Source organism: Zosterops lateralis (assembly GCF_965231275.1).
Source record: "Zosterops lateralis genome assembly, chromosome: 7".
NCBI classification, from domain to species: Eukaryota; Metazoa; Chordata; class Aves; order Passeriformes; family Zosteropidae; genus Zosterops; species Zosterops lateralis.
In genome coordinates, this window is record NC_139767.1 from 28,400,089 (window position 1) to 28,417,963 (window position 17,875).

Genomic DNA, 17,875 nt, shown 5'->3' on the forward strand with positions numbered 1-17,875 from the left:
GGGCAAGCAATAAACTTCCAAGAGAAATTGGCCAGTGGGTTGGTAGATGATGTCTGTCAGCAGTCACCTCCTTTAAAGGAACAGTAGGTGTTTTGCTTAATTTGGCTGGCTGCCTATCATAACATTAAGGAATGCCAGAAATTGAAGGAAGCCTGGGACAGCTTTGTAGCCTATTCTCTGTTGCATGCCCATCTTCAGGAGGAAACCAGTAATTTCTGGGGTCTACATCTCAGAAAAGGCCATAGAGATCAGAAGCTGCAAAGCAATAAAATGGGGACAGCCTCAGCCAGAGTTGTCAGATGTTACTACTGAGCTCCCAAACGTGCTTTTGGCAGATCCTTAGAAGTCACCATTAGATGTCAAGGGAAATGTGGAAAACTACTCAGAACATCTGACAAAGTCTGATCTTTATTCTGCTGCCTGCAAACCTGGCAGACCAAATACTCATTTCTAGCGGGGAATGAACTGCTTGCACTTTTTGCACAACTTAGAGTAATAAGCCATCAGATTGTATCAAGAAAGCAGCAGAAGAAATGCCATTGAATAGCATGACACATCTTTCAAGTGTAATCATGATCAAAGAAGTAAAGATACAGAAAAAAATGCTGCATAACAGACTTGAAATGTGGTAGAATCTGGATAGTGTCCCTCTTCTGCCATTGTCTAGGTATCAGCAAAAATAGAATATTTTTGCCTTTATTGCAAGTTACATATCATATAGGCTCATCTGAAGGTCATACAGTTGAAGGCTCTCATGCAGCCCCAAGAGATTCAATCCAAACAATAGCAGCTGTTCTGTGGATGTGGCTCACCCTAGGTCCTACAAATAAAGAGGTGATTCTCATAGTCATCTGAGAGCCAGAGCCCTCTATTTCACTTGAGTCAAGAGCCAGCAGGTTTTGGCCCTGCATTTTGATCAAAGACTTGTGAAGGGAACTTAGCAGAGGCTGCTACACCATAACATATACTCTGTCCATGTAGACAGAGCTGTGTTTCTCTCAGACTGGAGAAAAACCTGCTTCTTCTCCTAATATTCCATACTGCTGTGAACTCTTAATTTCAGTCTTAGAAAAGAAGTACTATAGAACTATTGAGACTACAACATGAATGTTGTTGCCCACCTAACAGGTGCTATATTTTGATTTAGATTTAATTTTTACTGTTAGTGCAGGTGGGAAACATGGTTCTGGCCAGTGAAGCTCTTTTTAAGTCTTGTAACAAAGCTTCTGTAAGGCTCAAGCTGCAGTTTGCTTTAACGAATGAACAGCAGATGTTCTTGATAAAGGAAAGTGGACATGATACATTGTTAAGCTCCTTCTGAGACTTTAAACACACACAAACCATACCTCAAGAATAGTTTATCCCTTTTAAAAGCTTGCCTCTAAAACAGAGAACTTGCCTGGCAAGGTTAAACTTGAAAAAGTTAAATATTTGGAGACTTAGCTATGACTTTGCAAACAAAGTGAAAAACCTACCTCTTCTGCAGAACAGTCTAGAATCCACAGCTGTGTCATTAAAGCAAAAATGGAATACAGAGTAGGAGCAAACATGCTCACTTCAAAGCATTACCTACTGTACGTACAAGAAAAAAATGGTCTTTCTGTAAACCTAGGATGTGTTTTATCTTTCTACTTTACACTCACCATTGGCATTTGACACTTTATAGTCCAAGCACCAAACACAAGATCCTTGGGGTGCAGATGGCACCCCAAAAATTTTAGTTTTGACTCTTGAAAAGTAGTTCTGCATAGTCTGTTTATTCAGTATCACACTCTACAACCTCTTTTTGCAGATTGCAAAGGTGCTGAACACTAGACGTACTACCACAGGTCTTTAGGGGAATCAGTTTTAATGGTGCTCAGCAGGGAAGAGTTTATGATCTATCCATGGAAGACATGGTCTGCTAACTGAAAAGCAGACAGCAGCTGCACATAATTTCTTCTTCAATCTTCTACACTGAAACATTTTTTTTGTAAAATTCAGTGTGAAGAGGTACACGGAGTATTGGTTTTATGCTCAGTCACCAGAGTAAAATTGAAAAAAGCATTGCTATGCTTTTGAAAAAAGCAGGTACCATAACCTTAACAAGTCCATTTGTCTTATATCTTGTTCTGAAGGACTCAAGTGGTATTTCAGAGTAGCACTGGGTGTCAAGCTGCCTTGAGTTTATCCAAGTTCAAACATCAGTCCCAATTTACAGAGCTCTTAAGAGAATGTTTAAGCCCTATTTATGTCTTTTGGAATTAATCACATATACAGGTACTTTTCCTAAATTAGATTTTATTTAAAGAGTAAGTTTAACTGTATTGCTTTAAAGTAATATTATTGCAGGAGTATTCAAACAACTACAAAATAACCTGAAATATTTCAGTCAGCTGAAATACAGAACTCTGCCATGATGGAGTCCACTCTTTCCTGTACAGAGGAGATGAAGGGAATTGTGTAGTGGAACACATCTGTGGGGCTGGGATGTCAATCAGCAATTGAATCAGGGGCTGTAAACCTCTGCTGCACTAATGGAGGCATTTTCACACAGCTGTTGCTGTCTCAGACTGGCAGAGCTTTTCTGATGCAGCTTTCATAAATTATTCTACCAGCAGCAGCAGCATCTGCCTTTTTACTCTCCCCACACTGTGGCCAGCTGACCTGTGGCAATCAGGTGTGTGATGAGAGTTTTATGCAAACCACCCATAGAGTCCACCTGCACCTTTTTTTCTGTAAGTACAAGTTTTATGAATTTAATATGGTATTATAGCTAGACTGAATCTCTGTCCATCTTTAGATCTTTTTTATATTTGTATTTAGCCATTGTCTGATTTTGCCCATTTTTCAAAAGCCTTCCTCTAGGCTGCCAATTCAAATAATGCCTTGGATAAAGTCTAGGAGAAAGCTTAGGTTATTTCCTCCAATGCCATCCAGATGCTGTCCTGGCACACAAGGACGACAAAGTCTCCATAAAGTGGTAACATTCTGGCATTTTGTCAAAGTAGGAGTGTGCAGGAAACTGAGTTTTGTAGAAGAAACTGAAGATAATTCCAGTCCAAAATAGGTATTGGTAGCTGTCACTAGGGAAAGTTTAACTTTGAATTCATAGCTGAGGATCTGGGACATGGAGACACTCAGACCTTGCCAAACTGACGCTTAAAGGAACTTAGTTTTCAATATTTAGTACTATTAGATGGAATAATCTGACCATATTTCCTCCTTGCCAACAAATTTGCTGTTGGAGGAATCAAAGCCTGAAGATGCAGCACAGGGTCGGGCACTGTTCTTCTCACGATGAACAATGACTGTGTTTGTATACAGATACCAAAGTGCACAGTATTGAATGAACAGTGAAGAGGACCCAGAGAGAATAGGTCCAGAGCCTTAGCAGTGAAATAAAACCCGCATAAAATAGTGTTACAAATAAGAGAAATAAAGCCACCAACCACAGGAAAAAGTGAGCAACACAATAAGAAACGACTCTGTCAGCTCTCGATAACTCCAATACTGGCACAGAGTATGGGCCAAAAAGACACCAAAGGCAAGAGTGAAGATAAACTTTGCAGCCCTCTCTTGAGTGAAACTCTCATCAATTTTAATGGAAGTTTTCCCTAGTTCTAAGACTCTCCTTAGAGAAGAAAAGAAAAGGCAAACTGTAAAGACAAAGACTTCTTCCCATGGTCCAACTTTTTAAAAGTTTTAGATTTTATGAGATGCTGAACAGCCTAAAATGCTAAAAAATTGTAAATAGCTGACCTCTGTGCATTTAGGATTATGCAGAACAAATTTAAGGGATTTCTAAGGGAAAGAACTGTGGCTGTGGAATGGAAATAAGGCTCTTGCTAATTGCTCCACATAGCCCAGTAAGCCCCTGAATTTTTCTCTCCCTATCCTTCTTCTAGTTCCCATTTTGGTGATTCTGAGTCAGGATGTCTATCAAATATTAGTAGACAGAGCAGCTGCTTTATGTCAGTAGCAGTGAGTTTAGGAGTATGTCAGAAGTTTCCTGATAGGACTGGTGTTCATTTCAGAGCAGCAGCTATGGGAAACAAGATTTTGAGAATTCAGATCAGAGTTTTGAAAAGCTGTCAAAACAAAAGTGGTTCGTTCATTTCCAGTTCAGCAGAACAGCCTGATTTACAGTGTTTGCCACTACTTTTGTTCATAAATTTTATGTGGCAGCAATAGAAATAGACTGAAACATAAAACAGTTTAACATACAAGATAGTTGGGAAATTTTATCCCCTCTTCCCATCAAAAAAAGCTGAACTTTTAAGACTTGAAGATTTTTACTTTCAGTTGTGAATCCTTCCTTCATCCAGTAATAATTCAGAAAGGTGGATAATGATTGTGTGGACACAGTAGAAGCAGAAGGAAGCTCCCTGAGCGAGTACAGGATGAAATGAACACCAGCATTTTGCTCTGTCATTAGTAAAATGTGTGTGTGTGTCCCTGCTTAGAAGGAGAACTGTAAACATTTAGGTGTTTTATCTCACAGAACTGATCACAGAATCCAGATGCTTTAAGCCACAGCCTGAGACTGGGATATCATCAAAAGACTCTGCTGATACCACAGGAAAGCAGCACAATCAAACACTATCAATTATTCTCATAACAAAAGTCCTTTCATAACTGTAATACCTGGGGTTGGAATTGGCAGCCATTTTTAAAGAAGATAATTCACCCTGTTTCTTTCCTTTCCCAAGAGAATGTTCATTTATTGCAATAAAACTTGCAAAAAATTATTTATCCATTGCATATTATTTCTGGAAGAATGAAAGATTCTTTGTTTGTTTGTTTTTACTTACTGATGTAAAATTTCTGTCTTAATAGGGCAAGAATTTATTTCATATGTCACTATAGGAGCTATGCCACTGACTAAATGAGCATCATACTTTCCTAGCTTGGGGATGCTGGTTTTAACATGCTATCAACAGATAAGGAATCTCTACAAATTTACATAAGTGCACACTGTATGCATGACCTATTATGGAAAATTATTGAGAAAAATTTGCTTTCTTTCTGTGCCCAAAACACATAGCCACTGAAAAATATGTTTGCAGCTATGAAATTCGTAATTAAGGCAGCAATCCACTTCTGAAATGTAAGGTGGTAACAAACACCATGTGCTTTGAATGAACATGCCTATGCTTTATCAGTTTCCAAGCAGACAAGATTTATTTCCTGCAATTTAGGAGTCTGGCCATGGCCACAGAAAATGCTGAAACTGGATTTTGTTGCTGGGTTGCTTGCACAGTTAATGACTATCTGCTGATAGTGATGAAGACTGCTGGAGAAGGCTGTGCTCTGGAGAGGCTATAAAAATTCCCCTCAGTTATGTGTACTGCTTTGTAAGTGCTTCTTGGTAGGGCTGAGGAAACACTGGCCATGAAGTGTCATTTGTTACAAACTTCACTAAAAAGTGATGTGATATAAAACACAATGTTGGATCATGAAGATATGAACACATAGACAGCCTAAACAACTGGCATTTCCCATTGCACCATTTATTCCACCATGTGCAACTTGCTATGCCTTAAATAACTAGGACTTCTGTAGAAAATCCTATTGAAAAGTATCAACTGCTCATAAGTAACTGTCAGCGATTCTTTTACCCTGTAATAATCTGTATAGACCTTTTAATAACATCTTAGCAGAGGTAACTCAGATAGTACAAGGCACAAACAGCTGTGTTTAAAATAAAAATAAAAACCAAGGACTAAGCAATAACCATTTAAAAGAAAAAACCCTCAAAGTACTAACTGCAATACTAAGTATAAATTGCTATTACCATAAATTTCTAGTTCAACAGTTCAAATATTTATAGACATGCTGAGTTCAAGAGAAAGTTTGTGGGCTCACCTCTTCTTTTTAATGCTTTCTCTCAAAACTAAAATTGCTGTGATCTTGGTAAGAGAAACACACGTGAGCTTAAAAGTAGCTGTTAAGGTTGTGGAAAAAGTGCTTACTCTGCATGTGCTTTCAATAGAGCTCCACTTAACTGCAGTTGCTCCATTCCTACTGAGAGGTCTGAACAAATCCAACATCGTGTTTTCCATTAAACCTGTGGGTGTGAAATAGTCTCCCAAGCAGACAAACCTTCTGTTCATTTGCATATCCCAACAAACCAGCTTTGAGTCAAAGCTCTGAAGACCCAATTGTGGCATCATGAAACTGATGCCCTGAATCCAATAGGAGGCACTTAGATAGCTGTGATATCTGCACCCATTGCACATCTTAATTTTCTCTTCCAAAATCAGAAGTCATTTATCTCCCAAATGGATAGGTTCATGTCCAGGATAGTGGATGGGAATTGAACCTCTGGAAGACAGACATTCAACTCTGAATCCAGGCATGTATCTCTGTGTTCTGTGTCATCTTGCACAAGACAATAAATCTCACCATGCCTTGGTAACCCACGTAAATGTCAAGGGGGAAACAATGATTATTTCCTCTGTTGTTTTAGCTAGCAAGGCCACCAGAGAAGAATCCAACTCTACTCTGGCCTTTGTATGTGTTAAATACTGCAGACAAACACTAGGACTCCAGCTGAATGAGGCTGTTTAAGTGGTACCATGAAATGAGCAGAAATCAATACGATTTGCAATAGTTCTTTAATCTATACTTCCAAGATTTTATCGTAACTTTTCTTCCAGTGGTTTGGCTTTTAGCATAACTTTGTTTTCAAATATTTATATTTGCCTCTCTGCAGAGACAAACTGCTGAGTTATTCTTTCAGAAAGGAACACCAGAATTTATATAGACAAAAATAATCAAGCTTAAGTATATTGCACTCTTGTTCCAGAGAGTTCACAGAACAGAAAAATGCTTTACTCACTGTTTGCCAATATGGGAATGTGATATAAATGAGTTAGACTTGAGACACAAGTTAGATTTTACTGCCATGTTTGTGCAGGTGCTTTTACAAACCTCTAACAAAACAGTGTGCATTGCATTAATATTCTAAGGTTTGCGAAAACAATTTAAATAATACATGCACCATAAATAGAGGCTTGCTTGTGTATTATGGGACATACTGCAGGAATGGCAAACTCTCAAGCCACACAGTTATGATTGGACTCTACCATGCAGCTGGTGGAAAATTACCATTCTCATTCAACGTGAGTTGAGAGAGCACAGAGCTGGATGAAGTAAGCTCAATATGCCATTGCCAACAAGCAAAAAAACATGAGCAGAATTATTTAATTTGTCAACCTTTGCCTCTCCCTTTTCTTTGGGCTCCATGAGCAGATTGTTGTCATCTTTAAATGAAAAGTTGCACTTGGAATGCAGTAAGACTTTTAATTAGTGTTTTCTTAAGCTCAGCTGTTGTATTTATGATAAATAGTATACTCCATAGAGTAACATTTACCACAGTATTTTTTAAAAAGATGCAGAAAAGCAGGGAAAACTCAGAAAAAGGTAAAGTAACTTATTTTTCCATTTTGCCTCATTCTTCAAATTAATTACAAAGGTCTCCATCTAAGCAATAATAAAAAAAGCAAAGTTGACTTTGAATTTGTACCAGTTTTAGCCACGCCATTTTCAGAAGACAAAGATTGCTTTGTTCTGTCTGCCTACAGGTTTACAACAATACACTGACTTATAGAGAATAAAGCTGTCTTCACCATCAGAAAGCCTAGAATTTTAATTTTTTAAAAGAAAAATTTCCAGGTTTTCATTCTGTCTATTCCTAAAACTCCTCTGAAAAAAGAAAGGTGTAAGAGCTTAGATCATCACTAGAATCTCACTGCAACATATTCTTAATCTAGAGGCCACGTAATAATTTGTGAGTCAAACATGATTTAATTCCTAACCTATATCCTGCTTGTTGGGTTCCCTAGAAGAATAAAATCCACATATTTAGGCAGGTAATTCAAAGCCCTAATACTGGACTAGTCACCCCAGGGACAACCAGTTAGTGGAATGCCTTGATTTTCTGGCACCAATCAGTGCAGAACTTTGACATGTAACCTCTGACAGCAACAGGAGCAGCAGTCCCTCCCTCAGCAAGCACTGGCCCAACACTTCAACATCAATCCTATTCCAAAACTTCTTTCCCCAGCATAAGACAAGAACACAGAGATGTGTATTCACATGGGATGCTGAATTATGATCTGGGATGAGTTGTGGCTTAAGAATCATGATGAAGGCAGGTTTGTCCCCAGACACTAAACAATGAACTCTGAAAGCTTAGGTAGAAAAATGGATGCTGTTTCAGGTCCCTGCTGGAGATCCAGTAACCTCTAGTGACAAAATGATTTCTTACAGGCTGAACATTAAAAACTGAACTGGAAACCTACAGAGGAACAATCTGGCCTTGCCTACTTTTGCTCTTGACTGTATCCTCTCTGGGATCCTGAGCCTGGTTCATAGTGTGCTGTGTCTGGGCGCATCAGAGGGCCCTGTCAGAGCACACGGCAGTGCCTGCTGGGAGCAGAGCCTGCAGGACTCATCACCAGCTGATGATGGCACAGCCCGTGCATGGCTCCCCTCAGCTCCTGGCTCACATCCTTTGGGGAGCAGCCAGCCCTTGCTACTCCCTGTCAGACAGATGGGTTTCTCCCCCTCATGAATGGGTTGAATTCACAGCAATGTAATTTTCTGTTCAGCATGCACTTAGATAGTGGCGAGTCCAAATTGTACGTGGAAAAATATTATGTTGTCTGGTTTTGCCCAGTAGGTTTCCAAACTTCATACTATATCCATGAGTGAACAGAGCCAAGTAACATGTCAAAAGCAGAAATTTTTAGCTTTGGAGTCCAGGTGCTAGAGTGAGCATGGACTGAGCAAAACCACAATGAGCAATGATGTGTTTTGATTATAAACCTTCTCCACATGTGGCCCTCTGCAGATTCTGAATGCATCATGCTTGCTGTCTATTAATGACTACTCTCTTTTCCCACAGGGGCAAAGCAGAATTATATCAAAAAGTGTGCCCTGGAGTAATTTGGTGCAAATTCTCAAGGACCCATTTACAGTCAAAAGCATACTTCACTTTTTTATGTGGGGTTCTCATTGCTACATATGGAACTGAACCCTCTGATCTTTCTGGTTTCATCAGCCAGATGCAGGCAAGGGGCTTGAAGTTCAAACCTTGTTTATGATGGCAGAAAGCAAATATATTACTAGTTAGCCAAATGCACATCTGATGATAAGCACTCTGTCCTACCTTTAGGGTGAGCTAGAAAAACAAAATTTAAAGCTTTCCAGTTAGAGATATATTTCTGGAAGAAAAAAAAATCAATCAAAATATTTTTTCCCCCTTTTCATACCTCTCACACCACTACAGGCTATTGCAGCACAAGGAAAAGAAAGTCAGCTGCTCTCAGTTCTGTTACAGTTACTTGGTCTTTTTTAACTTTCAAACCTAATGTGTGTGTGATAAGACTCAAAGACTCAATTCCCTAAAAAATCTAGTTTAAAACATCATGATGCTAAGTTTCAGTCATGTTTCATGTACTACTAAGAAAGTTTATTTAAGTAAGAAAGCACAATGCTACATGATGAGTTTTATTGCCAGTGGAATCAACCACAACAAAGACTTATGCACTGACCCAGCGGAGCAAGGGAGACTAGTCTGGAAAAGATGATGATATTTTTCAAATTAAAAGCAGAACTGAAGAACTTAATAAGACATTGTTGAAATTTGAGAGATTCATGATTAACCATCATGGGACAGAAAACCCAAGAAGAATTATAATGACTGGCTTTACTCTGACCTACATGGATTCAGTCTTTGGGCATATCTTTGTGCAGCTATTTAGGATCTGCTGATCAGCTCTTTTTCTCTTTGGAAATAACTAGACTTTAGCTACTTCTTTCTCAGATACATGAACATTATCAATCCTGAACACTGGACTTTATGATTAGTCATGGCATTTAGTCCATCTTTATTTTTCTAAAAGACTCTTTAATGCCACAATATGAGTATTTTATGTCTCCTTTTCCTCAGCACATTTGTCAATACATAATTTAGGATTTTTTTTTTCTTCATGACTTTAGAAAAATAGCAAGTCCAGAAATCCCTGCTAATGAAGTAAATTTTCTCAAAATCAACCCTAGGGACATAGCTATGGATAAACTCTTCCTCTTTAACGACACAAAGCTATCCTTTAAAATAATACAATACAGTAGAGGGTAATCACAAAAAAATGTACCTTAAATAAACTTGTCAGAGTCAACAGTTTATTGGTTCCCCCAAAGCAAACTGGGGACAGGTAAATGCAATTAAACCGCACAGACTTTCACCGTCAGCCTTGTTATGTGATTTTAATTGTTTCCATCTAAAAATTCAAAATATTTAGAAACACATTAAAGAAAAATAAAGAAAGAAAGAAAGAAAGAAAGTGGTGACCAAGAGCACACAAATATGTGGTCTGGCTTCAGCTAAAACAACACTGGTTTGGTAGATACTACACAAAATAATACAAGATTCTCTTTGATCCCATATGTACATTAGTTGTAGTGTTTTTAAAAACTGCTGTTATCATTACCATCACAGTTATTAGATTGTTTTTGATATTCCTTTAATTGCAGCAGTTCCTACCACAACAACCAAAAATAGAGAGCCAATCTTTTTGGCACTGCAAGAAGCAGAACTCCTGTCACCAGCCGGTTGTAGATAAGAAATTAAGGTGGGAAAGAAGACAGAAAGCAAATAGAAAAAATAAATGGAATAGATCAAAGAGCACATTTCTTCCACAGTTTGGAGGTGAATAGGTTACTGAACACAGGCTCAATTATACAAAAGAATAAAACCAACACTGAGAAAAGACAACTCAGAATAGGGATATATATGTATGTTCAGTGTTCCCCAGTCATGGCCTCTTTCCTGTGTAGAAATTTTGTCTGGGTGGAATTTGAGGATATTCAGCATTGTCTAGGATTTCCGAACATCTGGCAGATTGAAAAAACAAAACAAAACAAAAAAACTCTGCAAAAGGTCTGACCAAACTTGGCTGCCAAACATCCAGAAATATTGGCTGTGGCCTCAGTGCATGCACAGATGAGTTGCAGGGGACAGTGCTTTACATCCAGCACTACTGAGCATCATCACATGCTCTGCACACAGACTACACAAGGAATGCTTAAATACTCCTACCAGGAAAATCCTGAGTATAGCTATGATGGCCACAGGACAGGGAGACAGATGTGGAGAAACAGAAGTGAGCTCACAGGCCACCACTCCTGCCTAAACCCTAGAAATTTCTTGAGCAGCAACTTGAACACCTACAATTTTTCTAAAGGATGTATCACCTGCAAGGGAAGGAAAATGGGTGTCAGCACATGGGTGCTTGTGTCAGCTGACAAAAGGAAGTGTGTTTGAACAATTCTGGGTGTAGATGACACTGTGTGGGGAAGTGCTTTTGACTGAATCCCACCTTAATCACCTCCCAGCAGAGCAGCTACCTCCACTTTGGCCTTGTGTAAAGCTGACACTGCTCCCATATGCCAATATAGGGTTATACAGTAAAATAAACCCAAATAAAACTATGCATGCATTACTCATGAGAACATGTATGTGGTAAGTGAATAGGATGGGAGGTCGATTACACCAAGGAAGAAACAGCAGTAGAAGATCCAAACAGAAGACAGCACTAAGCTGTTCACAGCCACCCTTGGTGTCTATTCTTGTCTGTGGTCTTTTGTTCTATTTCAGCTGTCTATACCTCATGTCTGCCTAACACAAAATGTCTAAGTGCCTTCTCAATGCATCACATTTTTCTCAAGAATGCTCCAGTGGTATATGGAAAGGAAGATCAAATAAAATCCAGTCAGGTTGAACACTTTTTCAATTCTTGCCCCTTCAAAACATGCCTTAATATTTCATATCAGGTTTCTGAGAGTATCACAGTATCACAGATCAGCACAAGTCCTCTCACAGCACTCACTTCCATCAGACAACTGTCTCCCATGAAAACATGGGTCTCTCCTGAATTTCTTCCTTATATGGCTGGGGACAGGCATCCCTCCAGAAAATGCAGATCCAAAAGCCACTGGCAGCTTTGTGCATTCAGCTGCCCAGTACATTTTGTAACAGCAAACATCTCAGGCCAACAGCAAAGGATGGTGTGCCATGTCATTATCCTCTGTCATTACATGGGCTCCTCTCAGATCCTGCCATCTGAAATCCAGGCATGTGGTGTAATTAAGGCATTCTTCTGGAGTGCCTGCTGACTGAGGGTTGGAAATGGCACACACACTGCTGCCTTGAGTCCAAATCTAAGGGAAGATACCAAAGGTTTTGCCATGCATAGCTCGTGCTATGCGTGTAAAACGTGCCACAGTAAAACAAATAAGTTAAAAATAGTTTTTACTTTAGCAGCTGGTTGAAAGAATTTATAAATGCTGTGGGAGTGTTTGCCTTTAACACAGTCTTCATTCTTGTAATGCTTCCCTATTCTTTACCTCTTAACACACTGCAGAAAAGGGTCTCCTCTCTATCCCAGAATACATGGCAGAATCGCTGCTGATCTTCTCATTGCCTCTTGTTCCTTATTGCCAATTCATTTTCTCAGGCATGTTTTTCTAAACAGTACCTGTGCAACCACCAGCAGCAAAAGAACCTGTAAGTCATAACTGACTTAAATGATTTGAACAGATGCAACAGCAGGGTGGTAGAACAACCAGAAAGCACATTAAAAGGGGAAGGATTTGACATTGACCTGACTTGCCTTAAAATTTATCATCCAGCTCCCTTAACTGGAGGGTGATGGAAGGGGAAGAGCAGAACAGTAACTACTCAATGGGCACAAAACTGAATTTAGGACTCCAACACCTACTCAAACCATTAGCTACATGAAATCTATCTCCTTGGGATTAGAATACCAGACTAGATTTAGTAGTTTGATATTCTGGTTCTTGCAACGGACCATATATGATGGCCTACATGAAGCCGAAAAACCACCCATACTTCACTATGACAACTGTACAATGCTTTGTCCAAGGAGAAAAATTCTTTCCTCACCCCTAGTTAATGGGGTGTGGTCTGTAGAACATTTGGCTGTTCCTCTCAAGCCAAGTCATAGCACAAGTATTTCTTTGGGTTAATAAAATTAATGACCATTAATATTACCCTCAAAAATTATACATGTGCAAATAAGGCAGGTTAAGTGCTTGCCTCAATCAAATGCACAAGTTAACATACAGTGTTCAATTTAATTGAGAAAGAAGTAGCTTAAAACAAAGCCTGGTAACATTTTGGCTTGCTCTCCTTTTCCAGGAGTGTCTTAAAGGTTCTGAAGATGAGCTAAAATGCCTTAACACAGAGCACAAGGTTACTGCCTTGAGCTGTTCACCTCACACATGATGTGCCATTGAAGAACAGCATACCAATCCAGTCCTAACAAGTTGAGAACATACAACACAATTTCACAATTATCTGGGGTGGTTTTCCTAAAAATCACCTCAGCAATTTATTGATGAACAACTGAGATGTCCATCCAGCAGATCTTTGGGGAGTATCTAGGGAAGGTAACCTTGCCTTTGCCTTACTGTTTCCACTCCGTGCTCCAAGCCAAAATCATACTCATACTCTTGAAAGATGATGATTTCACTTTCTATGCTGAGATGCCACTGGAAAACTGGCATCTGCAGTCAGATATAAATAAACTTCCTGAGATTTTGGTAAGAAAATCAGGGTGGTAGTTAAAGGGGAAAAAACAAACAAACAAACAAACAACAAACAAACCTGTTAAAGGATGCCCCAATTTCTTTCTACCTCCAATTTCCTACATTTATGGTCTATTCCTCAATTTCTGCACTCTCTTTGATCTTGAATTGCCATTTCACACAACTTATCTAATAATGCCGCTGGAAAGAAAACCAACAAGTTTAATTCTGGGGCCCTCTCTTCCTTGTTCACTTAATGAGAATACAGGATCATCACAATATCAGATTTATATCCCGTCTTGGATTCTAAAAATATTTGTTCTTTCTGATAAGATCAATTCCACTGCAAAGAAACTCTTTGAAGAAAAGCTCCTGTCTAGCCATTTAAAAAACGTTTTATTTTTCTTTAGCCTGAGTCTGGTTTAATATTTATACTGCAACAACATATCATAACATCTGTAGCCTAGATAGGTTTTCCAGGATAGAAAAACCTAAGTATGTTGAGTAGCTTCTATTACTAAATCTTAATAAATTGTTTTTGTTAGGATTGTCCTTCTGAACCTGTTTTTCTGAACAGGTCAACTGTCCTTCTGAACCTCTGAAACATTAAAGTAGTAGAAGAAGCAACATTGTACTGCCCAGCTGAAGATGGAGCCAGATGATAACAGCTCTGCAGGCTCCTGCATCTGCTCAGCAACAGTGCCTTTCAAACAAATTGCCCATATCCCTGCAGTAAGAGCACAAACAAAATACTAATGCTGTCACTCTCATTTTAAGGATGGAAAATTAAAGGGTTTGGCCACGCTCATACACTGAACTGACAGAAGAGATATTCAGATTTTTCATCAAGTAAGTCCAATCCAGGACTTCAATCAAAGTTTTGTTCTTTCAAGGAAATTAAACTTGACTGTTTAATTAGTATTGAATTTGTGTATTTTTTTGCAAGCTACTAAAAAATCACCTCAGACTTTACCCTTCCAGTCTTCAAAGTGGCTTTAAAAAGTGGATAGGTATCTCTGGAAAATTAACACTTTAAAACCAGATATTTAAAAAAAATGCAAAGCAGTGATGGCACTCTAGCTTGTAGGTCATTATATTTTACAATTGTTTCCACTTGACTTAAATAATAACAACTCTGCAGAGTGCAATAAAAACTGGAAATATCCCACTTGAGCTTTTAATTAGGAAACATGAGAACTGTAAAACCAAATTGTAGCACATGCTTCAACTTTGATTTCATCAAACTGTTATTGCAGTGTAGCCTGGCAGAACCAGTTGGAATTAGAGCAGCATTGTACACAGGTGTCACAGGGATAAAGTAAAAACACAGTGCCATTTTTCTACTGCATTTGAACAAAGTGAAACAATGAGGGGAAGAGAAAATAAGACACAGAGTAAGAACAGAAGTGCTCATGGGGACTGCCCAATGTCATACACACAAAGAGTTTCTGATTGGTGCCTTATAATCACCTAAAAGTAAGCAAATTTAAAAAAAATTAAAATTCTTGAAGTTTTGTAAAAAACTTTGTTTTAAGCACTTTATTGAGATTTCCTTTCTATGAAAAATGCCAACTTTTCTTTAAAAAGTCATGTTAAAAACTACTTCTGAGCTTTGCTTAAGCACTTCAAAAATTAATATACTCCAAAACTCTTTTTTCCCACACAGTTCCTGTTGAAAAATCCCAGTTCCTGGCCTGGTTTTACATAAACAAATAAGATAAATATCAGATGCCCTCTACCGGTCCTGTGTTTAAGTTAGAGTTTCAGGAGTTAAGAATTTCCCAAATTCCTTCTAGCCCTTGCTATTGTTACAGTAGAGTTACAGTTTCCTGCCTCTGTCAGACGAGTCCCACCACTTCAAAGATTAAAAGTGCGGTGGGTTTGATGGTGCAGCTGTCAGCCCGCAATGGGAGCTTGACAGGAACCAAAGGAAGCTGAAAGGACTGGGAGGGAAAGCTCACAGCTCCAGGAAAAAGAACTGGGTTAAGGGAGGAGAAAGGAAAATAGCTAGACCAAGGATGAGTACATACCAAGATTGACACATGAAAGAAATATAGATGCAAGGATGCACAATTCAATATCCCAAATATGAGGGGAACTGGGGATACACAGCCCACTACACAGTCTTTTAAAGCCTTTGAGTTAACAAGTTTTCCTGAACAAATCAGTCTTTTCTCTGAAAATGCTCTTTTTTCTTTCAAGTAAAGAACATGTATGACAGGCAGTGCAGATACAGAACTATCTCAATGCTCACTGCAGATTCCTACCTTGGCTGCTAGGAAGGACATGCTGCAGCAGGGTTAGATTTGTGTCACACATGATGCCTCATGAATAGGCAGAGGTTTGGGATGCAGGGATGTGAATGTGCAGTAGCAGAGTATGTAGAATTGCAGTAGGGGAGCATGCTGACTAGACACACCCCTTGAAGCAGTTTCTCCCTGACAATAACCTCAGTTCCTGGCATGCTCAACGAGGTTATTCTTTGCAATGCTCAGGTTTTGCACCACTCCCCTCTACACAGAAACAGACCTGCCATGCTCCTGCCTCCTCAGGAGGGTAAACACTGGTGTGTTCTTCTTGAGTAAAGCTCCCATATTGCAGGGACAACTTCACTGCCTTTGCAGCCCCCTGGTCAGCTTCAGGAAAGGGCAAAACCCAGTGCAGAAACCCTCCAGTGTCTGTTTCTTACCTTCCCCTCAAACCTGGCGGTGGCTCCCAGCTGCACCCGGATATTCCGAGGAGGAAGAGTAAACGCTGGAGCTTCAGCAGGGACAGGGGGGCTGAGCGTCAGGGAGGTTTTGGAGACTCGGGTAGATGTCACCAGTTTCACATCCCCCATGATGTGGACTGCAAAAGAGAAACAAGAGGTAATACAGAAATTATGATGTTTAATTACCTTTATGACAGAACCAACTAGGAATGGACCAGGGGCAGAGGTGCTGTACTTGTGTACATAGCAGGATCTTCAGCCTAAGGTGACAAGTATCTTTTCTGGGAGGGGAACTGAGACCCAGGAATGGTGCCTGTGCCCACAGCTCTGGTCCGGGTCACAGTCTTGAGGTGAACTAAGTTTGAACTTTCAAGTCCCAGGCCAGAGCCTTAACCAAGAAGTCATCCTTTACAACTGAACTAAAAGGTAATAGCTCATTTCAGGAGGATATTTTCATACCATGACTTTTATTTTCCTGGCCTGGAACACAACAAAATCAATAAGTCTCAAAAGTGAGCCAGTGTTAAACAAGTACTTCTGAAATAAAGAGACCTCTGTTTGCACTGGATTTAAGTTGCAAGCGGGAATGTGGAAAATCTGATTTTTCATACCAAGCTTTCAAGATCTTAAGAAATATCTGGATATCTCCCTGCAATGTACTGCTAGAACAGAACAAATGCTTTTGCAGAAATTCAAAGTCTTTACCACAAATCCTTCTTACAGCACATAGACTAGTAAAATAGCATGGAAACCAAATTTCATAATGCTACAAGAATGGCATTTTAAGAACTATTTATGGTTATCTGCTTCAGAAAAATTCTTCTACTGAACAGTTCACATTTCCAAATAAAAAGCAAAAATTATTGTATTTTTATAAGTAAAATTTCATGGTTTTCAGGAAAAAATGTAGTAGCTGACTCTAGTACTAACTCATTGAATTGCCAATGTAAATTAGAAGTCCCACTGTAAAATGCCTATTTAATAAACAAATTTAACAAAGAAAAAACCTAAGAAATGGCTTAACCCACTAATAAGTCATATTAAACCAATGAAAAATACTGGACTTCCAGTTTTAATCCTCTGCCATCTATGACGCACTATGGATTTATTAATCTGATTCTGATAAAAGTTGCAAATAACTATAATTGATTAAACGGTGAAACTTCAATATGAACAAGAGAAAAAATAATTAAATGAAGGATATTTTTATATTCTTCTTCTGTATGAAGGATAATTTTTCTTGTTATCTAGGGCGGAGGAAACAGAAAACTCACTCATTTTCAAACAGGACTTAAACTCCAGCGTCACATGTGTGCACCTGGAAACCCAGTCTGAGAACTTAGTTTTCCATAGAACATACCTGACCTACTCCATGAACAAACAGAAACACCTTCTCTAGGTTTATCCAAAACAGTTTAAGAGGGCAGCTCCTCTCACTGAAGATATGAGCCTAAAAGTTACATATTTCGTCTGAGCTTTTCTCCCTCACAGCCAATAGAAAGAGGCACGTCCAGAGGGTGTTTTGTTGTAAGGTGTGGGAGCCACAGAGCTTTGTGCTTCACAATA

General features: G+C 39.1%; 1 protein-coding gene across 1 annotated transcript in view; it reads right to left on the reverse strand.

Moving 5' to 3' along the window:
• The window catches only part of MYLK (myosin light chain kinase), a 141,385-nt gene extending 124,939 nt beyond the window's left edge, over positions 1–16,446 (reverse strand). Inside the window, exon 1 of the mRNA XM_083864760.1 lies at positions 16,289–16,446. Coding sequence (XP_083720886.1) covers positions 16,289–16,438 — 150 coding nt within the window. The 5' untranslated portion in view covers positions 16,439–16,446. The remainder of the gene's footprint in view (positions 1–16,288) is intronic.
• Positions 16,447–17,875: the final 1,429 nt, after the last annotated feature.